Consider the following 14,848-nt stretch of genomic DNA (forward strand, 5'->3'; position numbering starts at 1 on the left):
CTTAGCATAGTGATGAAGGGAAGAATATGATGCACCAATGACGGTTCTTTTCTTCTTCGCCTTCGTCACTCACACTCTCTTCACATTTTCTTGAGGTTTTTAGAAACACCATTCTTTTTTAGACCACATGGTCTTGTTTCCTATGATCACCCGCCTTTTTCTCTCACTATCTTTCTCTCCCCTTCTTTTCTTTCTTTCTTTCTTTTATTAGGGCTGGATTCTGGACGGCAAACGGATTTGGAGAGGAAAGAATGAAATTGTACGAAAGCGTGCGTCGGTTGTTCTTTTCTCTTTAACTTGAAGAAAAATTGCTGCCTGCACGGGTTTTGTTTTGTTGGTGATGATGATATCCTGGTTGTGTGTGTGTGTGAGCTGCTGTGTTCACACACCTGAGGGAGGCTTTTTGATACTTTTCATTTCTTACACTTTCTTCGTCTTCTTCTTCTTCTTGTTGGTGCCCTTCTTTTTTGGGGGGAGTTTTATTAATTTAGATGATGATGATTTATGCTGATGAGAATCTTATTTACTCCTTTTGTGCCTTTTTGCCGTGCCGTGTATCTATGTGTTGATGAATGAAGCTCTTTTGGTAAACGTTAAGCATATGCTTGCTTTTAGGTTTGTGTAAATGGTGTTTTTATTTATTATTAGGTAAATGGAAAGATCTCGTTTCACATATTTCATTAATAAAATCAAGCATAACAACCCGGAAAAGAATCTGCCCGCTCCTCACAGCCCATACGCCTGCTTAGCCGTACCCCCAAAGATCATGGCGCGATCCTCATCGCCCAACGACGCCATCCAGCACATCTTCTCGACGACCTCCCTCCACTTGGGCCACGCCTCGCCCTCTCCATCACCACTCTCGTCCTCGTTCTTGTCGAAGCCGACGGCGCAGACGGGCCAGTCGCTGGCAAAGATGATGCGGGACGGGCCAAAAGTGGCGAGGACGACGCCGAGCCAAGGCAGGGTGGACTGGAAGATGTGGGAAGGGTCCTGCTCGCGCAGGGCGGGGGTCATCTCGGCGAAGCCCCCGGAGAGCTTCATGTATGTGCGGGCGCATTTGCCGAGGGAGAAGATTGCGGTGCGCCAGGCGGTGAAGGAGGGGTCGGAGGAGACGTTGTAGACGGTGAGGTCGGGCTTGCAGAGGTGGTCTGTTTTATGTAATTAGATACGTTATATATGAGAGATGGGGGGGGGGGGGGGAATGTTTGTGTTGTGTTGTAAGGTGGTTTACTTACTGATGATAAAGGTGACTTTTTCGTCGTCGGGGACGCCCTCGTGTGCTCGGCCAATCATCTCGACCGTCTCCTCAAGCTGCTTCCGGCCTCTGCGGTGCTGGTCGATGGCGACTTCGAAGACGAAGCCGCGTTTGCCCAGGTACTTGAGCCCCTCGATGAACTTGTCCTCGAGCATGGTGCCGTGCGGCTTGTCCTGCAGAAGGTACCTAAACCCCTTGATCTTGGGCCACGCCTCTCCAGCTTCTTCCTCGACTCTCTTAAGGTACTTTTCCATGACGGCCTCTCCGCACGGCACGGGGGCCCAGGGCACAATGGCGAGACATAGCGACTTGTCCTCTGGGGAGTGGCCCTCGCCTTCGAGGGGGGTGCCGAGGGCGACGCGCTTCAGCCAGCGTACCTCCTTGAGGGGTCCCTCCCAGCCGGCTTCGGCTTGGGCGTCGTCGCCGGAGGTTATGGCGGCGAGGTCGTTTTTGCGGTCTGTCTCGACGAAGATGAAGCCTAGGAGGGAGGGGGCGGAGCGGGCGGCGTGCTTGAACTGGTCGACGGAGAATTGGCCGGCGAGGGGGTGGTCGGGGGTGCACCAGGCGAGGTTGGAGAGTTCTGATTCGGGGTAGATGTGGATGTGGGCGTCGATGATGGGGAGGATGAGGCGGTCGTCTTGGGAGGAGGCCATGGTTGGGGGAGGTCGGTGAGAGATTGATGTTGATATCGGGTGTTGTTGATTTAGGAGAGAAGAGGTGTGTAGTATTGTTGATGGAGGTTTACTTAATTCGAGTGTAGAAGAGGAGTATGGAAGAAGAAGAAGAATGAGGAGAAATAGATGAAAAAAGGAGATGGAAAGAAGCTGAACCGTATTAATGCAATGCAGCCGGCCACATCACGAGCTCCGTCACTCTCTCACTCTCACTTTGCTATCCCAAAGCTCTCCCCTTGTCCCCTATTTATTTACATACTACCCCGCCATGCTAAGAATGCAGCTCCGAGTGGGGAGTGGCTCTTCAGGGGTGGATTGTTTTTTGATAGCGGAGAACAAAAAGATGCAGATGCAGGAAGCAAGAGAGTGGGGGGTTGTTAGATAGTTTTTCAGAGGGAAATGGAAGAGAGGTTAAAAGGGCAACGGAGCCGAGATGGATTTTGGTTTGGAGGACATTAACCCGAGGAGCCGGAGGCCACGATGGGATTGGATTTTTTTTTTATTAGTGGAGGTGAGATTTTGGAGAATGACGATGGCTAAGAGTGACGGACTGGTGGCTGATGGGGATGGTGGCGCTTGTTTTGGGGGTGGCGGGTACGCTAGGTGTATTTGTTTAAGGCGACGGGTATTTTTGGTTGATGGTTTTGGGGGTTTAGGGATGAAGATGAACCGAGACTATTGATGGATTGCTTGGATGGGAGAAGTGGGACACGGGATATAGTGTATGCTGTATTAAAGAGAAATAGATAGACTGCCTAGATGGGATGCGTGTATAAGATGTAATAGTCTACGTAACTGTAGCGAGAGAATGCGTATTGGCTGGTATAACAACTGGTTTGGATATTGTTTGCATTGTGTCGTACTTACACATATATAATCTACTTGGTGCTTCTTCTTCTTCTATCTATATCTCTCCTTCACAATGAATTCTCAAGCTCAATCAGCCCTCCCACCGCCACGTCCACCTCGCCATCCAGCTTGGCCGCATCCACGGTGCTCCCCAACGGCCTCCTGCTCCGTCCGCCGCCGTACCCATAGTACTTTTGCAACGCCGCCTTGATGCCCGCAATCCCCAGCTGGACAAGCGCCCAGTCGGCCCTGCTGAACCTCGTCTGCAGCTCCTGAGCCTCCTTGAGCTTGCCCTCGTCGTACAGCCGCAGCATGTGTTGGTGCGTCTTGGGCAGCAAGTTCGCCGTGGCAGCAATAACACCATGAGAGCCGCCGACCAGGCCGTGCAGGAAGAAATCCGTCTTGCCGGCGAAAGCAGCAAAGGGCCGGCCGATGCGCGGGTCGTGGGCGATGCGCTGCAGCTTGCCCATGTTGCCGCAGGTGAGCTTGACGCCGACAATGTTGGGGTTGGCGACGGCCAGGTTGATGATCATGTCCGAGTCGAGGTCGATGCCGCCGGTGACGGCGGGGAAGTTGTAGAGCACGATGGGGATGGGGGAGGCGGAGGCGACGTCGTTGAAGAAGTTGAAGATGACGGGCTTTTGCATTGCGCCGACTGATGCTTCGTTAGCAATCATTCTCTACCCTCATCACCATCCATATCTTCTATAAACTCACCCCAGTAGCTCGGCGACAGCACCAGCGCATAGTCGGCGCCCGCCTCCTTGGCCTCGCGGCACAGCTGGATCGTCTCCCTCGTGCTCTGGACGCCGCATCCCGCCACAATGACGGATCCAGGCTTGCCGTGCTCGTTGAGGACTTCCCTGGCCAGCCTCAGCACCTGCTGCCGCTCGTCGTGCAGCATGTGCATGGCCTCTCCGTTGGAGCCCTGGATGACGAGCCCGTCGACGCCGCCCTTGGCCAGGCGCGTGAGATGCGCTCGGATTGCATCAAAGTCGATTGTCTCGTCGGGGTTGAAGAAGGCCACGGCGGGGACGTAGATGCCGCGGGGAGGGCACGGGATTGCTGCGGCCATGGTGTGTTTGTGTGTCTGTGTCTACGTCTTTGATGCTAATTTTTTGACCTGTGTCTTTTCCTTGGCCTGAATGACTTGATATACTGCTTTTGCTGCAAAGAAAATCGAGGAATCGGGAATCAAAGAGTCAATTCGGGATATTCAATGAAGCTTCCCTTCGGCTTAAGATATCCCACCTGTCCCGCACCGATTGCGGAGACCATGCCGCCTTGTAAGTGCTAAACACACCATCCCCCTCCATCCCCCTCCATCCAGCAATGCGCAGTAAATAGCGGATTTTTATCCTGCTCAGCTTGCCAAGCCAGAGTGTGAATGGCTCATCTTTCTGCCGCTCCAATTACCACATAATAATGGGCATTTGCACCTATGAGCGTGAAGGAGTCGCGCCTTTTCTGGTCGTCGTTGTGTTATGTATGTGCTTTTGTACCCCGCTGACGGAGACGGAGGTCGAGTTCCGTCTGCTGTTGCAGTGTGAGTGAGAGCAGACGGATTAATGGGCGTCGCACAAGAGGTGATGAAAAAGAAAGAAGAGTATGGAATAGCTGAGTTGAGTTTACTCCAATGAAGATGTCGGACAGTCCTTAAGCTACATACATGACTTAAACATGCAACCAAGGGCACGCACACAATAAAAACCACGTGCTGCGGCATGTGCTCTCAAAAAGTCTCAAGCTGCCATATGCCGACGCCATCTGCCTTAAAAACATGCCGCAACAATTCTTTGGTAATCAAAAAGCCCTAGAAAACATCGGCGATAATTAAAAGTATGACGCTCTCAATATCGCTCACCTCATAGGCTGGCGGACATAACGCAAAATAGGCTAGACCCTTAGGATTGCCGGCAGCATCAGCCGAGATCCGGGACGCCAGGGGCCGTCTTGGTCCATCGGTCGAGGTTTAAACGCCGAAAGGGTATGATGGCGATAAGACGCCAATAATTCGGGGTTGAGCCTCAGCATTTCGGGGGCGGCGTCTGTGACGTCGTTGATGGAATGAGCTGGAGATGGAGCTGGTTTGTAAAGACCGATGATGGTGTTTCGCTGTGATGGATTGATGGATAGATAAAGGCCATGAGTTGGCGCTTTTGTGACTGGCTTTTTTGTTCAGCATCATCAAGCAACTTTAGCATCACTTACAACAACTCTCAGAGCATCTCTGCATATACAACAACGAGATACTTATACAAATCTTCAATTTACACTCTAACCAAAAAACAAACCAAATCAATAACAACACCAACAATGGCTATCCAACCCGTCTGGTTCATCACAGCCGCCTCCTCTGGCTTCGGCCAAGCCATCGCCCTCTCAGCCCTTCGCCGCGGCCACACCGTCATCGCCACCGCTCGCAACGCATCCCGCATCCAAGATCTCGCCGCTGCAGGCGCTCACACTCTTGCATTTGACGTAACCTCGCCGCTGTCCACCATTGAGGGCGTGGCCAAGCAAGTCTTTGCCGAGCACGGCCGCGTCGACTATCTCATCAATGCCGCTGGCTACATCCTCGAGGGCTCCATCGAGGAGGTTAGTCCTGAGGAGGTCTATGATAGCTTCAACACGAATGTCTTTGGCACCATGAACACTGTTCGAGCATTCTTGCCGCATATGCGTGCGCAGCCTTTGGCTGATAATGGCGTCCGCGGGGTTGTCGCTACGTTTGGAAGTTTGGGTAGTTGGCGTGGTTCGGCGGGTTTTGGAGTTTATTCTATGACAAAGTGGTGCTGCTCTGCGTTGGGCGAGTCGTTGGCTGCTGAACTCGAGCCTTTTAAGATCAAGGCGACGGTTATTGAGCCTGGATACTTCCGCACTGGATTCTTGAACCCGGGTACGAGGGTTTCGTCCAAGGCACGGGTTGATGCGTATGAGGATGAGAACACGCCGACGGGCAAGACGAGGAGGGCTATTGTGAAGACGGATGGCAACCAGCTTGGTGATGTGAAGAAGGGGGCGGAGGTGATTGTCGATATGCTGTCGAGCACTGGTGTTGCGAGTGGTAAGGAGCTTCCTGTTAGGGTGATGCTTGGGAGTGACACGGAGAAGGTTGTCAGGGATAAGTTTGCAAGCACTATTGGGATTCTCGACGAGTGGAAGGAGGTTATTAGGAGCACTGATTCTCCTCTAAACTGAGGTGTTTTGGACGAGTACGAGATTGAGGAGAGAGAGAGGCGGAGCTTGGGTTTTCTGTTTTGCATAATGGCTCATGGACGTGGGCTTAGCGTTGGACATTACGATATAATAGCATATAGAAGATAGAATCCAGTCTTTTTTTTTGTATCTACATGTGTCTGGTGGTAGAATCTACCTTGCATGTTAATTCATAACCCAGTTTCACCCATATCCGATTCCATTTGCAATCAAAAGGTCCCATCATTTCCACATAAACTCTAAGTCATGCTGAATACAAACAAAATGATAGTAAAGTAACAAAAACAAACTCCACGCTCGTGAACCTTCTTTTAGAGACCCAATGCGCCTCGCAGAATCTGCATAAACTTCCAAACGTCTTCGAACCGGCTGTACAGCGGCACCGGCGCCACGCGCAGCACGTCCGGCTTCCGCTTGTCGCACATGACGCCGTTCTGCTCGAGGGCCTGGGCAATGTCGTCCAAGAGGCCCTCTCGCAAGAGGACACTCAGCTGCGTGCCGCGCTGGGCGGGGTCTCGCGGCGTGATGATCTTGAAGAAGGGCTTGGCGGCGTCGGTCTCGGCGTTGATCTGGTCCAGCAGGTGCTCTGCGTAGGCGGTCAGGACGAGGGCCTTGGACCGGAGATCGCGCATGCTCGTCTTGTTGAAGATGGAGAGGGCGGCGGCGACGCTGGCGAGGTCCAGGGCGGAAGGGTTGGACACTTGATATCCGGCGGCGCCGGGGGTGGGCACAAAGGTGTTGGCCATGTTGAAGCGGACGCGCTTGTCGCCACCGTACCAGCCGGACAGACGCGGGCGATAGCTTGGGCTCTCCGAGTTGTCGACAAAGTCGACCTTGCCGTAGCGTTCGTGCACAAAGGCTCCCGCGGTGGCTCCGGGCCCGGCGTTGATGTACTTGTAGGTGCACCAGCAGGCAAAGTCGACATCCCAGTCGTGCAGCTTGAGCTCGACGTTGCCGGCGGCGTGGGCGAGGTCCCAGCCGACGACGATGCCTCGCTCCTTGGCGTAGGCGGTGATCCGGGGGATGTCGAACAGCTGGCCCGACCAGTACTGGATGCCCGGCAGCAGGATCAGGGCGGTCGAGTCGGCGTGGGCGTCGATGGTGGCGAGCACCTTTTCCGTGGGGATCAGATAGTTGTCGTCGGGCTCAATCTTGATCATGCTCTCCTCAGGATTCAGCCCGTGCCAGACAATCTGGCTCTCAATGGCGTAGTGGTCGCTGGGGAAGGGCTTCCACTCCAGGATGACCTTGTGCCTCTTGCTGTCGGGCTTGTAGAAGCTGGCCATCATCATGTGCAGGTTGACCGTCAGCGTGCTCATGTAGACAATCTCGCTGGGCGAGGCCCCCACGAGGTCGGCCGACTTGTTGGCGCAGTCCTCGGCCATGTCCTGCCACTGCACCAGCGGCGACTGGCCCATGTCGGTGAAGTGGCCGTTGACGCCCACCGACGCCCACGTCTCCAGCTGGGCGTTGACATAGTCGCGGACGGCCTTTGGTTGAGCGCCCAGCGAGTTTCCGACAAAGTAGATGCCCTGCTCAGTCTCAGCGCCATTGACACCGTTGGTGCCGTTGACGGTGCTCTTGGTTTCACCTGCATTACATGATTAGCATTTCGTTCGTTTGAGTTTATGTCAATACGCAGAAGGGATGAGATATGAGATGAGTGAGTGTTCAATGGCTTTGGTGCTTATGCCTGAGCTGAACTTGGATTGGCGCCCGTGATTCTGCTGCTTACCAGGAATTGAGCCGTCCAACGCCCGCTTCTTCAACGAGGCCTTTGTGGGCAGAATAAACTCATCGCGAAGATGCCGCAGCGAGTCCTGGGAGTCGAGCTTCTGGGCAAACTGCAGCGAGTTTGCGTCCGCGGGGAACTTGGGAGGGGCGCCGCTGCGAAGCCGCTCTACGTATGCCGGCAAGTCCATTTTGCTGAAACTGCTGTAACTGTAACTTTTGTTGTTGATGATGTTGCTGCCAATTGCTCTATTCCAGCTTCTGAGTGAAACCAACGCACGCCTATTCAAGACTCTTGTTGTTGACGGATGCAGCTTGGTGAGGACGTGAAGAACCATCGTCTTTCTAGTAGTTGCGTTTTGGTAATCACACTCACTTTATCTTCCCCAGAGCCCAAAGAGCGCTTCGCTGTCCCGCTCTGATCCGCGTCCTGCCGTAAAAAAAGCCCCGGCGTTTATCGATTGCAAGGGGAGAAAAAGGGCGGCCGATAAAAAAGAAGGGTTGCAATCCGTGGTTCCGCATTCCGAGATCCCGCCATCCGAACTTCCGTGTCCGATGTGCCGCGCCAACGTTTTTCGATATCTGAACACAAGAATTTGCGGCACCGGCGAATCAAAGAGACGCACAGACAACGAAACTTGCTGTTTTAGGCCTCTAGTGTTTTACACGTGACTAAGCTTGAGTTGCCGTGAAAGTGCTTCCGTGTCAATTGTCACATTTGCTATGGTTTATGACGCGAATTTGTGTCATGTAAGTCAAATGACATATACAGATACAGTAATGTATACACTGGACTAACAAGTGCTTATTCTAAACTTTGCTTCATCTCAGCCTGGATTTCGACTTTGGCATCTGGAATAAAGGCCCAATCTCATGGTGATGCTGCTTCTTCATATTCGTATTGTGCTCTCATGCTGAAGGATGAATGCACGTGAATGATGAGACCCTCATCTAAAACAACATCGATATCCAAGAGCCTCAATGCTCCGAATAAGTGTAGTCAACTGTCAATGCCCTTTCCGGCCGGTGTGAAAGCCGAGTCTACCCCTTGACAGCTCCCGCTTCCATGGCGCTAGTCTCCGTGGATGGAACACGGATCTTCGGATGTAGACGGATCGAAGGATAGGAAACCATCTCCCTCCCCGTATCGTGATCCAACTCTCTCCTTTTGTTAGACTAGCTGCTGGATTATGCTCCGTACTCCATAGAATGGACCGGGCTAATGACGAATCTTGACAAAGAGAATGATTACTTTGGACCATTCCGAGTGTCCACATGGCGTGATGTTTTCCTTTCTTTTCCTCTTCATCCGCTAGGGGAGTCCCCAACTCCTCAACTTCTCCGATTAGGGTCATATAACACCACGCTCGCTCGGTCCAGAAACCAGGTCTCTAATCAAGAGAACACAAGAGAACACAAGAGAACACAAGAGAAGCCAACAGTCTCATCTCTGCTTCATTGCCTCATATCATCCACCAAACCGACACGATAGAAGACGAAGATCCTGTTTCAAACCATCAGTATCCATCATGTCTCCCCACGCTATCCGTCCAGAGGCCTTGAGCCAAGAGCAGACAGACCTGTCCAAATTTGCCGTCTCAAGACACGCCTTTCTCCCCGAAGACAGCCCCCCCAAGATGTTATCGGATTCGTACTATGAGCCGTGGGAACTCGTCGCTCACAATCTGCCAGAGCTGATCAAGGCTGGCCGTATCCATGATGCCATCAGGGAACTTCCGATCCTATCAACTGACGGCCTCAAGTCCGAAGCTGAATGGCGGAGAGCCTATGTCATCCTGTCTTTCTTCACACACGCATACATCTGGGGTGGAGAGGTACCTGAACAGGTATGATTGATACCCTGCACAATCTTTGATCGAGACTTGTATGCTGACACAAGATTCTTGCCAGATCTTGCCACCTTCAGTGACCGTTCCGTATCTCCGTGTCTCCGCTCATCTTGAGCTGCCCCCTACCTTGACCTATGCTGGCGCCAATCTTTGGAACTTTACCTGCAATGGAGAGGACTTTTCCGACCCAGAGCAACTCAGTACCTTGCTGTCCTTTACCGGAACCGAATCCGAGTCCTGGTTTCTGCTAATCAGTGTTGCCATGGAGGCCAAAGCTTCTTCCATCATTCCCATCATGACTCGCGCCATTGAAGCCATCAAGGTCCACGACTATCAAGTCATCATTAAAGCATTGGAAGAGCTGAAATCACACATCGAAGAAGTTGGCACTCTCTTGGAGAGAATGCACGAGCGCTGCGATCCCATGACATTCTATCACCAGATCAGGCCATTCCTTGCCGGTAGCATGAACATGGAGGCTGCTGGTCTGCCCAATGGTGTCTTTTATGACGAAGGAAACGGCAAAGGCGAGTGGAGGAAGCTCAGGGGCGGAAGCAATGGCCAGAGCTCACTCATTGCATTTTGGGATATCGTCCTCGGCGTCATGCACAAGGGCCACTCAGACAGCAAGGGAAGCTTCCACGAAGAGGCCAGGGATTATATGCCGGGCCCTCATGCGAGATTCCTGGTGCACGTGGCTCGCCTGGGCAGCATCCGCAAGCTTGCACTTGATCTTGAAGATCCTCTGCAGGAAGAAGAGCACCGACTGAGGGCGGCTTATACGTCTGCAGTAGAGACTTTTACTGCATTCCGACAGAAGCACATCAATATCGTGACGAGATACATCCTCATTCCCTCCAAGCAGCCGTGGACCGGACCGACCCGCGTGAACCTAGCGAGCTCTTCATCGGAAAAGAAGGGAGAGGGGCTTACTGGCACTGGAGGCTCCCAGCTCTTCCCGTTTCTGAAGCAGTCGAGAGACGAGACTACTGTTGCGGGCAAGCTCGAAAACTCGAAGCCATGAACGAATTGGCCGAGGAATTGAAAATTTCAACAATGATAGACACGGGCGGGCGTTTTGGGTATTATGACTTGATGTTTCCTTTTCTTTTCTTACAGGCGGGACAGCGAGTGATGGTTATGATTTGGGCTTTTGGTGCCCTACTGAAGTGAGAGGATACATGATACAGGTATACGAGCGATTGATATGGAAGGTTGGAATAGAGTTGCTACGTTCATGAGCGACGAAGCGAGGGGCACTGGATATAGAAGGATGATGTAATACGTGTATAAAGGAGTGAAGATATTCGTATATAGCAGATCAATAGTCTATAGGCAGTCTAACCAGAGAATTCAACACCTCTCCCCACAATCTCATGCAGAATCAACCGACAACCACTCGGCATCGGCGCATCAACACGAGACCATGATGAGTCCCAGCTCTGGCCTATGAGTCAGTGGGAATGAACCAGAGCCCCTCAGTGGCGCTGCTGCTGCAAAAGACTCATACGATGCACCATGTGGAGCTGCTAGTAGCATTTCTCGGTTGCATGCGTCTCGTGATCGATTGCTGCTCTCAAGAAAAATTAAGCAGAAAAAAAAAGAAAACGCAAAAGACAGGCCGTCATCCAGAGGCTGCCCGATATGCACGTCACGCATCCTATGAGAGGGCAATCTGCAGTCCAAAGTGGGTGGCGCTCCAGGCTGTGGAGGTGCGATGCCCCGCCCAAAGTTACAGGCGCTGTTAGTGCTCCGAGGCCACTGTGAGCTGCTGCACAACAGCGCCCAGCACCGCGCTAGCCGGCCAATTAGCGGTTTGCCAACGACTGAAAAACAAAGAGCGGTGACGATTGACGGTTTTTTCATTTGATTCGCATCGCGGCATCTGGTCCCAGGTTCGGGCCTAGACGGGCTTAGCCTCTCCCCTTCGTTGCCTCCCTGCGAATCAGATCGCAGACCCCACACAGATGGTCCAAGAAAAAAAAAAAAAGTTTGGGATTGCAGTTCTGGCAAGAGGTACCTGGTACAATGTACTTGTCGCGGGGCCTTCAAAACTTTTTTTTTTCCCATTCGATTTTCCTCCTCCCCTTTGCTGCATCATCAGCAATCAGCTTCAAGCCCAGACAACGAAGTCGCCCTATAGCCCAGGATTCAACCCTCAGAGCACCCCCCAGTCAGAAACTTCGTCGAGCCACAATGCCTTCGGCCGTCGCTGAGCTGTAAACGCCCACTGCGGGCCGTGCCCATCACGGCTCGCAGTCCAGCAGTTCAACGAGCCTAATCAACCAATTCGTCGACGATAGTTTTTCAACAGGCTTTTCCCGCTACAGAGCTCGAATGCTCTTCCAAAGCCCGTCTCTGAATCACAAATCCTGCCAGTTGCCCGCTTTGATAGGGCCTTCAACGTCTCAATTGCTGCAAAAAAGTTTTCAACAAAACCAATCTTGACAGCTATCACATCTCCTTCCCTCCTTCCACCCTTACTACTACTACGACAAAAGCACCTTTACCCTCGACCCCCAATACGCCCAACACTACGTCTACTTGTACTCGAATCAAAAGTTCAGCATCAAGCATTGAAAAGTTATAGACCACATTTGTACTGAATCGACCTGTTCAACCTTTTATTGTTTTCAGGGGAAGAGAGAGAAAAAAAAGGCTCTTTATCACGGCTAAAGTGCTATCAATTACCGACAGGAGAAAATTTCCTTTACTCAAAAAGTTTTATCTGATAACGGGACTACACAAAATGTCTCGCAACATTCGCCAAAAGTACCCCGCAACTGCGGCCAAAGCTCAAAAGCGTCGTCGTGGCTCGGACACATCGTCATCCCTTGATCTCTCCGATGAGTCGGGCTACTCAGCCGTCGAAGACATTAGTGACTCCGAAGACAACGATGAGGAGGATGTAACGGCGGTCGAGGAGGCAATCATAGTCACAGAGGGCAGACCCCGTTCCTCTAACGCTCCTCGACCGCAGTCGGATGAAGAAGAAGAGGAAGACGGTGACGGTGACGACGACGATGCTGGAGAGGAAGCCGAGGATGAAGACGATGATGCAGATGTCCTCCCAGATGATGGGGATGATGATAATGCAAGCTGGGCCGGCATCTTGTCCGACGTCGACGACGGCAATGCATCCGATTTCTACCATGATCCCAACGCTTTTGCTTCAGATCCCATTATAGAGCGCCATGTTCGCTTTGATGTGCCGGACAGCGATTCTGATTCTACCGAAACAGAAGATGACCACGCCGATCTATTCCCCGATATTTTTGTCTCGCAAAACTCACTCGATCCCTCGTTCCGTAAAGAGCTTGAGCACGACCCTGATGAATCGTCCGGCTCCAATTCCTTTTGGGACTACCATGGCCAGTACGAGGAAGAGGAGGAGGAAGAAGAAGAAGATTCTGAATCAGACGCCGAGGAAGTCGTTCGACAACTCTCCGATGACGAAACTTCACCTGCTGCCATGCCCACCCCTAGCGCTGCTAGTGTGGTTGAAAATTTTACTCCCACCTTTGAAGAGTCTCTAGAACTGGATGGTTATGAGTGTGAGTATCATCATTACACAAGGTGGAAACCGGCCTGCCCCTGTACCTTCTTGCTAACATCGATGGCTCAGCTGATGGCGACACAACTGATGAAGAAGACATTCCTGAACCTGTCATCCGCAAGAGGGCTCGACGTCAGTCTAATACAATGAGTGACGAAGCATCAGACTCGGAGGCAGACTCTCCTGTCAAACCAGAGCGTGGCCAGCCTCGCGTGGGCCGCTTCAACCTAGACCGGTCTGACAAAAAGCCCATTGCTGTTCTCAACCCCCTGACACGCAAGATGATGATTTTCACACCCCATCGACGACGACAGCTGGACCTGTCGCCTGAGCAGTTCAACTTCCCCTGGGCCATCGAGGATCAATCATCACCGCTGCTTAGCAACTCGGCCAACATGATGCTCAGCGCCATGTTCTCTTCCAACACCTTTGGCGACTTTGTCAATGCTCAAGCCATGGGCCCCGCCGAGGCCTTCTTCCCATTCCAATCCACGGCCAACGGAGATGATAGCTCAACATCTCCTAGCATGGAAGACGAGGACGAGGAGGACGACGAAGAGAAGCTCAACATCAATGACTTCATTACGTTTGGTGAAGCTGATGATGATGAGTCGTCAGGTGACGAAGGAAACGACGGCAATTGGGGCGCATCGCCCAAACGCCCAACCACTGCATCTGGCGAGATCCTGTCACATCTCAACTCGGATACTGTTGGCGCCTTCCGCCGGAATCAAATCAACCAACAACTGATTCTGAGCAACCAAGCGACCCAAGATTCGCTAGCCTTCAGCGGGCCATACAACTACACCGCCCTTCGGGGTTTAAAGTCGGATCGCTTTGACACTGCAGCTGTACCCCTGACTCCGGCCAGACGGCACAAAAAGCAGCTGAGTGACCGCGCTCCTCTCGAATCAACCTCCACCAAGCGCAAGGCTACGGGCGAGGCCAACGGAAGCAACCACAAGAGACACCGAAGCATCTCTTCGGATGTCAACTTCCTACGGATATAAATAGGTATCGGAGGTTAGCTTTGGCAAACAAGGCAATCAAATACGACCGAGGACGGTGCACAAATGTGCCCCTGGCCTCAACACTTATACATTCTTTTCGGCATCTACATCAAAGCATTTCCTTTCCGTTTATTTTTTTTGAACAGCTCAAGCCAAGACACGACGTTTCCTTTGCAGCGTTTACGAAAGTTGACGTTTTCTATGTTTGGTAGACGGCAGGATGTGTGGCCTTGGAAACAAGCTATGTGGTGGTCGGGATACTAAACATGGTTACAGGAGAATCTCTGTGGGAACAAAAGCATTAGAGGTTTCACGTTTACCCAAAAGTTTTTTTTGTGTGTGCTACCCAAGGACAATGCAAGGCTTTGCCCTGGGTGTTTATAAAAGCTTTCCCCTTGCTATGGCCGCGAACTAATGACTTAATGCCAATCGACGATGGCTGATGTGAAGATGAGTCCGTTGCCTCACTCGAACTACAACTGTCTCTTTGTATTCATGACGGTTCTACATTTCCTTTTTGTTTCCTTTGCTTCGTTTCTGTATTCTTGCTACCGTTTCTGAGTGTGTATGTACGAATTGAATCGAAACAGTTGAAATTACTTTTCTTGCATTTACTTTTGATGTGCGTGTGTGTGTATGTCTCTCGCTTACCCTTGTAATGTCTAAGGTGACATTGATGAAAAAAGGGCACAGGGATCGAT

General features: G+C 51.9%; 6 protein-coding genes across 6 annotated transcripts; 3 read left to right on the top strand and 3 right to left on the bottom strand.

Moving 5' to 3' along the window:
- Window positions 1-726: 726 nt before the first annotated feature.
- On the bottom strand, window positions 727-1,911 carry M431DRAFT_90323 (hypothetical protein; the record flags this gene model as incomplete). The annotated part of the gene is made up of 2 exons (XM_024924137.1): window positions 727-1,151; window positions 1,239-1,911. The coding sequence occupies 2 exons, from the start codon at window positions 1,909-1,911 to the stop codon at window positions 727-729; spliced, it is 1,098 nt and encodes a 365-aa protein (XP_024772596.1).
- Window positions 1,912-2,849: 938 nt separating this feature from the next.
- Window positions 2,850-3,856, bottom strand: M431DRAFT_90175 (hypothetical protein; the record flags this gene model as incomplete). Its single annotated transcript, XM_024924119.1, has 2 exons — window positions 2,850-3,436; window positions 3,499-3,856. 2 exons carry the CDS (start codon window positions 3,854-3,856, stop codon window positions 2,850-2,852), a joined length of 945 nt encoding a protein of 314 aa, XP_024772597.1.
- Window positions 3,857-5,097: 1,241 nt separating this feature from the next.
- Window positions 5,098-5,982, top strand: M431DRAFT_89969 (hypothetical protein; the record flags this gene model as incomplete). Its single annotated transcript, XM_024924090.1, has 1 exon — window positions 5,098-5,982. One exon carries the CDS (start codon window positions 5,098-5,100, stop codon window positions 5,980-5,982), a length of 885 nt encoding a protein of 294 aa, XP_024772598.1.
- A 329-nt stretch (window positions 5,983-6,311) lies between these two features.
- M431DRAFT_7407 (hypothetical protein) lies at window positions 6,312-7,922 on the bottom strand (the record flags this gene model as incomplete). Its single annotated transcript, XM_024922187.1, has 2 exons — window positions 6,312-7,591; window positions 7,736-7,922. The coding sequence occupies 2 exons, from the start codon at window positions 7,920-7,922 to the stop codon at window positions 6,312-6,314; spliced, it is 1,467 nt and encodes a 488-aa protein (XP_024772599.1).
- A 1,390-nt stretch (window positions 7,923-9,312) lies between these two features.
- M431DRAFT_510197 (hypothetical protein) lies at window positions 9,313-10,932 on the top strand. The gene has a single exon (XM_024919422.1). It carries the CDS (start codon window positions 9,619-9,621, stop codon window positions 10,603-10,605), a length of 987 nt encoding a protein of 328 aa, XP_024772600.1. The 5' UTR covers window positions 9,313-9,618; the 3' UTR covers window positions 10,606-10,932.
- Window positions 10,933-12,330: 1,398 nt separating this feature from the next.
- M431DRAFT_484020 (hypothetical protein) lies at window positions 12,331-14,147 on the top strand (the record flags this gene model as incomplete). Its single annotated transcript, XM_024916168.1, has 2 exons — window positions 12,331-13,135; window positions 13,207-14,147. 2 exons carry the CDS (start codon window positions 12,331-12,333, stop codon window positions 14,145-14,147), a joined length of 1,746 nt encoding a protein of 581 aa, XP_024772601.1.
- Window positions 14,148-14,848: the final 701 nt, after the last annotated feature.

The sequence above is a fragment of the Trichoderma harzianum genome, assembly GCF_003025095.1.
Source record: "Trichoderma harzianum CBS 226.95 unplaced genomic scaffold M431scaffold_9, whole genome shotgun sequence".
NCBI classification, from domain to species: Eukaryota; Fungi; Ascomycota; class Sordariomycetes; order Hypocreales; family Hypocreaceae; genus Trichoderma; species Trichoderma harzianum.

Excerpts from the sequence above, each read along its gene's own strand:
- M431DRAFT_510197 (XM_024919422.1), top strand. The coding sequence starts at position 9,619 with ATGCTGACACAAGATTCTTGCCAGATCTTGCCACCTTCAGTGACCGTT.